This window comes from Chiloscyllium plagiosum, chromosome 7 (assembly GCF_004010195.1).
Source record: "Chiloscyllium plagiosum isolate BGI_BamShark_2017 chromosome 7, ASM401019v2, whole genome shotgun sequence".
NCBI classification, from domain to species: Eukaryota; Metazoa; Chordata; class Chondrichthyes; order Orectolobiformes; family Hemiscylliidae; genus Chiloscyllium; species Chiloscyllium plagiosum.
This window is the reverse complement of record NC_057716.1, coordinates 33,622,939-33,631,035: the sequence shown is the minus strand read 5'-3', so window position 1 is coordinate 33,631,035 and position 8,097 is coordinate 33,622,939. Positions and strand designations below refer to the sequence as shown.

Below are 8,097 nucleotides of genomic sequence, written 5' to 3'. Positions count from 1 at the left end.
CACCCCCTCACAGACTTAAGACACTCTGCACTCACTACACACACACACATACACTTTCTCACACTCACAACCCCCAACCCAGACAGACAAACATAGACAGACAAAGACCCACATGCACACATATATTTTGTGGGGTGAATTTTGACTTGCAGAGTTACATTGTACTTTGCTCAAAAACTGCATGAATCCATGTAGAACTCTGTTATCTCACTTTTTAGATTACAATCAATCTAAACATCAGGTCATAGACAGAGAACACAGGGGGCCAACACCTTTAACATACTGTCTAGCTATCACCATTGTTAACAGCTAACCCGAGAATGCAACTATTTTAAAAAAAAGTTTTGTGATTTACACATGAAAGAAGTGAAACTATCACTGTATTCTAACAGATGAAAGGCTTAACAGACAATCAATTTTTCAATGTATAATTTCAGTTACATCACACTGTAAATTTTTGCTATAAATTCTGTGTTAGGATTGCGCCCTCCACTATCACCTGATGAAGGAGCGTCGCTCCGAAAGCTAGTGTGTTTCCAATTAAACCTGTTGGACTATAACCTGGTGTTGTGTGATTTTTAACTTTGTACACCCCAGTCCAATACCGGATCTCCAAATCATGACTCCAGATGAAAGTTACAAATACTTGGCTCCAGTGTTCCATTCTCCACAGCCTAGATACCTGAGGAATGACATTGTGTACTGTTTATCACTGTGTGTTATGCCAGCTTTTTGTGTCACATTGTATTGTCATGTGTTATCAGCATGTTAGCTTTATGTACTTGTTGGATATGTGTACCAGGGTAGAATTACATAGCAGTTTGCAATTTCTACAGATTACCATTGCATATAAGTTAGTGTTGTTTACTACTTAGTGTGTACTACCTAGTATATCATTTAGCACCAATGTTCATACAAACTTTGAGAGAAAACATTGAATATTTTCAAAGAGGAGTTAAATATAGTTCTTTAAAGCTGAAGGGATTAAAGGGTCTGAGGAGAATGAGTTGGATGATCAGCTGTGATCATATTGAATGGTGGAGCAGGCTCAAAGAACCAAATGGGCTCCTCCTGCTCCTATTTTCTATGTTTCTATGCCACACTATGAGCGAAATAGGAATCTCTAGTTGATGCCTCATCTCTTGATTTTTTTTCAAGGGCATTGGGATGAATTATGGCAGTACTGACTGATACCATCAAACTGGACCACTCGTGGCGGTGAGCTCAGGGTGGATGGTGGCAAAGCTGTGAGGTTGGCTGCTTGCTCAAGTTCGCAGCTGCAAGGACTGGGATCCGGTGTATTCACTCTGGTGTGTTTGATCACTTCGCAGATTCTTGGGAGGTGCCTTTTGAGGAGATCTCGGAGCTGCAATGGCTGGGGAGCGGAGCCCAAGGAGCTGTGTTTTTGGGGAAATTCCGAGGTGAAGACGTGGCCATTAAGAAAGTGCGGGAACAGAAGGAAACAGACATCAAGCACCTGAGGAAATTGAGACATCCCAATATCATCGCATTCAAGTATGGCTTACATCCACTACGTTGGGTTGGGGGGGGCTGGGAGACATGCACATTCCCAACTGAGCTTTACAAATAAACATCCTGAGGATATTGGAATTGATGGCCAGAAAATGACCTTTAATCTCTGACTTTTGGGTTGGAATCTAACCCGCACTGATGGGATGAGACTGTACTGGGGCTGTTGGACTGAGAGGATGTTGTCAAGTGTAATTGTGTCCTTTCATTGCAGTTCCTACCTTAGTAGGAAGGAAGTACACCAAACTGGGACAACTAACAAAAAGCCACTTATAGCAAAATCTGGCCATCTGAGTGAAAGGTGATGTGTCACTGAGTGGGACTGAACACAAGGCCTCATATAAGAAGTGTGTCATTGTGACAGTCTTTAGAGGGTTTATTCTGTAAATAACCCCGTTCCGTACCTGTCCTAGAAGTGTTTGATGAGGACAATTTACAGAGAGCTTTAATCATGATCTAACCCTGTGTTGTCCCTTGTCCTGGCAGTGTATGATGAGAACTGTGTTGAGGAAGCTTTACTCAGAATCTAAACCAATGCTGGCAGTGTTTGATGAAACAGGGCCAAGGGGTCTTTACTTTCAGTTTACATTTAGTTTAAAACAGTAGAGGGGGCTTTACATTGTATGTAACCCTGTGCTGTACCTTTCCTGGGAGTGTTTCAGGTGGAGACAGTGTCAAGGGAGCTTTACGTTTCATTTACTTGTAGTTTAAAAGTGTGGGAAGAGCTTTACATTCCATTTAAAGGAGTGGAGGGAGTTTTACTAAATATTGAACTCCATGCTGTCCCTGCCCTGAAAGTGTTTGATGGGAGCAGCTTAGAGGCAGCTGTACTTGCAGTTCAAGAGTGGGGGAAACTTCACTCTGTGTCTAACCCTGTGCTGTCCCTATCCTGGGAGTGTTTGATGGAGGACAGTTAGAGGGAGCTATACTCTGTATCTCATCCTGTGCTGAACCATATGTAATGTACAGGGTGGGTAGTGTGGGTGAACAAGAGAGATTTGGGCAACATGAATTGTTATCCAAAGTTTACAGCTGACCTGAGATTCTCAATCACGTCGATTTGAGCTGGTCATTGTCAGGAAACTAATCCGAAGCATCTGGTTTGCAGTGTCCTGTATGCCAAAATGATGAATTTTCCTTTCTCACTAGGGGCGTGTGTACCCAAGCACCATGTTACTGTATTATTATGGAGTATTGTGCCCATGGCCAGTTGTATGAGGTTCTACGAGCAGGCCGTAAGATCACACCACGACTGTTGGTGGATTGGTCCTCAGGAATAGCCAGTGGAATGAACTATCTACATTTACACAAGATCATCCACCGAGACCTCAAATCACCTAAGTGAGTAAAAGGTGTTTACTCTCAACACATGTATGTATGTCTGCACGTACACACGTATATAACAGCTTGGACATCCATGCCCATTGTGAAAAGTACCTGTCTACATAAAATTAATCTAGGCATTGGAATAATTAAGGTAGAGTCACCATAGTCTTACCAGGGCATGGGGCTACTCTGATTAGAAAGAGAGACGACTTGGTGTTGGTTTAACCAGAGGGTCACTACTCAAGCGAAGGGAGAAGTTGAGGAGGAGAATCCTTCCTGGTAACCTCAGCTGGTGTGGGAGTTGAATCCACTCTGTTTTTGCATCACAAACCTGCCATCCAGCCAACTGAGCCAACCTGACTCCCCACTCACTGGAATGACTGGCTAACCTGGCACACAAAGATTGGCGTCAACATTTATTCTATTTGGCCTCTGCTCGAATACAGGCTTGTTGTTCAGCCGATGCTTCATTCTGAGCTTTTTGGTGGGTGTTTCCATCAGTGCTGGTTTAGTACGGCCTTTCACTCTCCGGAATTGGCTGAAGAGAACTGAACAAGGACAGGGAATTGAACAGGCACTGTCATTGTCCTTCTGAACCCCAGGCCAGGCACACAAACATAATGGCAGAGGAGAAGCTTGTTCAGCCCATTGTGAATTGAATTGATCTATTGTCACGTATACCGAGGCATAGTGAAAAGCTTTATTTTGTGAGCAATCCAGGCAGACCTCCCCAAAACACTAAAAAATAGAACCGTGGTTACCAGCACTTGCCTACAACACTTCAAATGCATGTCCAAGTGGTTTTTAAAGGCGCTGAGGGGTTACTGTCTCCTCCTGCCTTTCAGGCAATGCATTTTTGATCCCCATCACCCTCTGGGTGTAATCCTTCTCCTCAACTCCTCCTCGAATCCTTTTGTCAATTTCTACACGTGAAGACAAATTAGTTCATTCTATCCACTCTCTCTGGGCCCCTCATAATTTTACGCACCCAACTCCATTGAATTTTCTCTCAGCTTCCTCTGTTTCAAAGAACGATGCAGAACCTACTCAACTTTCCAACTGGGTTTAATCTTCCCCATTCCTCATAGTGTTCTCAGAAATCTCCTCATTGAATGCTTGGGTGTGATCCCATCATCCTTGTGAGGGCCAGAACTGTATTACCAAGCAAGGGCAAGCCCAAAAGCCATGAAATTGCTGAAGGCCAACCTGGCTAGGCAGGGGTATCATCTTCATCTCATCCCTGGGTGGTCTGTCCTCAGCTTGAAATCCAGGGTGTGGTTACCCGAAAGCTAGCTGTTCCAAATCAATGCGTAACACACTTTCAGCATGACCTCCTTTATATTCCAGGCCTCAGTAACACTGGGTGACATCTATATGCTCTCTTCATCGCCTTATTTACCTCTCCTGTGACCTTCAGGAATTATGGGATAGGCATTCCAAAGCTGCTCTGCTCCTCTGCAGTTCTCTGTATCTGACAATATAATGTCCTGCCCTTTCCTCCTTGCTAAGTGCACAACCTTACTCTTCTCTGAACAGAATTCCATTTCCCACTTTTCTGCCCAGTTGAATAATCTTTGGATATCATTTCTGCAGTTTCCTTCAATGCTACGCCAGTTTGTGGCGCCTACACTTAATTCTAAAAAATTCAGGTAGCACAATAAGTAAAGGGCTTAGACCTCTGCAAAACTCCACCTCAGGGTGGCATGGTGGCACAGTGGTTAGCACTGCTGCCTCACAGCGCCAGGGACCTGGGTTTGATTCCAGCCTCAGGCGACTGTCTGTGTGCAGTTTGCACATTCTCCCCGTGTCTGCATGGGTTTCCTCCGGGTGCTCTGGTTTCCTCCCACAGTCCAAAGGTGGAGGCCAGGTGAATTGGCCATGCTAAATTGCCCATAGTGTTCAGGGATGTGTACGTTAGGTGAATTAGTCAGGGGTAAATGGAAAGTTATAGGGTAGGAGAATGGGTCTGGGTGGGTTACTCTTTGGAAGATTGGTGTGGACTTGTTAGGCCAAATGGCCTATTTCCACACTGTAGGGAATCTATGATAAATAGTCTTCTTTTACAAATCTTGACCTCTAGTTTCCCTTGGGTTCTATTCTTGCCCCCAAACCCCACTGCCATTTCTATGCTATCCCCTCAGCAGCATTAACAGAAAGCAGAATGTTAGGTTTTTACATGAATACTGACAATTGCCAGCTCTATCTCACTATTGCCTCTCTCGACTTCTCCATTGTCATAAGAACATGAGAACTAGGAGCAGGATTAGGTAATTCAGCCCCTCAGGCCTCTTCTCCCATTCAGTACGATCACATTGATCCCATCTCGGCCTCAATTCCAATTTCCTCCCCGCCCCGTTATCCCTTTAACCCATTACTAATTAAAAATCTATTTCCTCCTTAGATTTACTCAATATCCCAGCATCCACCACATTCGGAGGTAATGAATTCCACAGATTCATGACCTTCTGAGAGAAGTAATTTCCCCTCACCTGCTTTAAATCTGTTGTGTTTTATCCTAAAACCATGACCTCTCATTCTAGATTGCTCACATGACGACCTCTCCATGACTACTTTGTCAATTCCCTTTAGCATCTTACGTACCTCAATTAGATCTCTTCTCATCCTACAAATTTACAGTGAGTATAGGACAAAACTGCGCAATCTCTCCTCATAAAACACACCTTTCATTCTCTGAAGTTAATCTGGTGAACCTGTCACTAAATTATCAGGCTGTTTATTTGACATCCAGTACTGGAAAAGCAGAAATTTCCTCTGACTGAATAACTGGGAAACTAAAGCCAACTACGCTGTTCCTTAGCTAGCATCTTCTTCCCTCCCCCAGCAACTGTCCGAGTTTGCTACCTTGCTGTCACTTCTGATGCTGGGGCGTCACTCTGACATATTTCTGTGCTGTCTTTAACACTGTCTGTTAAAGACTCCTGAGTTTGAACCGGACTCTCCTGGCACTGTTTGTGCCTCCGCTCATCTGTTGTTGAACAACCACACCAAGGAAATTGTTACCTCGGGGATTTGACTGTTCTCCTGGCTGACCTCTCACATTCTCCTCACTCGAAATTTTAAAGTTCTGCAACCCTAGTCCTAACCTGCCTCACCTTCACCCATTGCTGCTGTGCTCTCTCACCTACCCAGATTCCCAGGTAAGCAACAGTCTTGCTTGAGTCCTTGTGTTCCGATCCCTTTGTTGTCTTATATTCCTCGCCCTACCTGTAATCTTCTACAGGCCTCACGCCACAACCCCCTCTTGAGATAGCTGCGTTGATCTGATTCTGGTTTCCAGGGCATCGCCAATTTAAATTACTCAACAATTAACCTTTCCTCATTGAGTTCTGAAGCTCTGGAATGCCCTCACTAAACCTCCCCAATTCTCAAACCTCATTCTCCTTGTGTAAGAATGATGGACTGTCACTTTAAGAGTCTGATCATGTGATGGTGATGATGTCACTATAATGAATGCACTGACCAATAAAGGGAAGCTTACTAAATGTCTTTTTCACTATTCTATCTACTTGTGATTCAACTTTCAAGGAACTAAGAACCTGCACTGCAAGAACTCGTTGTTCAGCAACACTTACCGTTAAGTGTGTAAGTCCTGCCTGGATTTCCAAAATGCAGCACCTCACATTTATCTAAATTAAACTCCCATGTGCCAGTCCTTGGCCCATTAGCCCATCTGATCAAGCTCCCACTGCACTCTGAGGTAACCTCCTTTGCTGTTCACTACACCTCCAATTTTGTTGTCATCTGCAAACTTACTAACTATACCTCCTATGTTCACATCTAAATCATTTATATAAATGACAAAAAGCAGTGGACCCAGCACCGATCCTTGTGGCACACCGCTGGTCACAGGCCTCCAGTCTGAAAAGCAACCTCCACCACCAACCTCTATCTTCTACTGTCAAGACAGTTCTGTATCCAGATGGCTAGTTCTCCCCGTATTCCATGTGATCTATAGATCATGTCCCCCACTCTGCCCTCATCACTCCTCTTTATTACTTCTTCATAAAACCTCAAATCAAATTAGTGAGATGTGATTTCCCACACATAAAGCCATCTTTACTATCCTTAATCAGTTCTTGCCTTTCCAAATACATGTACATCCTGTCCCTCAAGATTCCCTCCAACAACTTGCCCACCACTGATGTCAGGCTGACCGGTCTATGATTCCCTGGCTTTTCCTTACCATCTTTCTTAAATAATGGCACCACATTGGCAAACCTCTAGTCTTACAGCATTTCACACCTATCGATGATATAAATATCTCAGCAAGAGGCCCAGCAATCACTTCCCTAGCTTCCCACCGAGTTCCAGGGTACACCTGATCAGGTCCTGGGGACTTATCCACCATTATGCGTTTTAAGGCATTCAGTGCCTCTGTAATATGGACGTTTTTCAAGATGTTGCAATTTACTTCCCAATGTTCTCTGTCCTTCTCCACAGTAAACACTGATGCAAAATACTTGTTTGTATCTCCCCAATGTCCTGCGGTTCCACACAGAGGCTGCCTTGCTGACCTTAGAGCCCTATTGTCTCCCTTTTGTTCTTAATGTATTTGTAAAATCCCTTTGGATTCTCCTTAACTTTATTTCCCAAAGCTATCTCATCTCCTTTTTGTCCTCCTGATTTCCCTCTTAAGTATACTGCTACTGCCTTTATACTCTTCTCGAGATTCACTCGATCTCTGTTGTCTACACCTCATATATGCTTCCTTCTTATTCTTAACCAAAACCTTAATTTCTCTAATCATCCAGCATTCACTACACCTACCAGCCTTGTCTTTCACTCTACCGGAACATACTGTCTCTGAACTCTCGTTATCTCACTTTTGAAGGCTTTCCACTTTCTAGCCATCCCTTAACCTATGAACATCCCCACCCTCAATCAAGTTTTGAAAGTTCTTGCCTAATACCATCAAAATTGGCCTTCTCCCAATTTAGAACTTTAGTTTTTGGACCTGGTCTATCCTTTTCCATCACTATTTTAAAACTAATAGAATTACGATCACTGGCTCCAAAGTGCTCCCCCACCGCTACCTCAATCACCTACCCTGCCTTATTTCCCAATTGCAGGTCAAAGTTTGCACCTCCTCAGGTAGATACACGCACAAACTGAATCAGAAAATTTTGCTGTACGCACTTAACAAGTTCCTCTCCATCTAAATCCTTAACGCTATGACAGTCCCAGTCTATATCTGGAAAATTAAAATCCCATTCCATAACC

General features: G+C 43.7%; 1 protein-coding gene across 7 annotated transcripts in view; it reads left to right on the top strand.

Moving 5' to 3' along the window:
* Positions 1-8,097, top strand: part of si:ch211-45c16.2 (mitogen-activated protein kinase kinase kinase 13) — a 133,843-nt gene that overhangs the window by 86,883 nt on the left and 38,863 nt on the right. For all 7 annotated transcript variants that reach the window (XM_043693384.1, XM_043693386.1, XM_043693388.1 and 4 more), the window contains 2 exons: positions 1,332-1,515; positions 2,680-2,871. In XM_043693384.1, the coding sequence (XP_043549319.1) occupies positions 1,332-1,515; positions 2,680-2,871 (376 nt within the window). The remainder of the gene's footprint in view (positions 1-1,331; positions 1,516-2,679; positions 2,872-8,097) is intronic.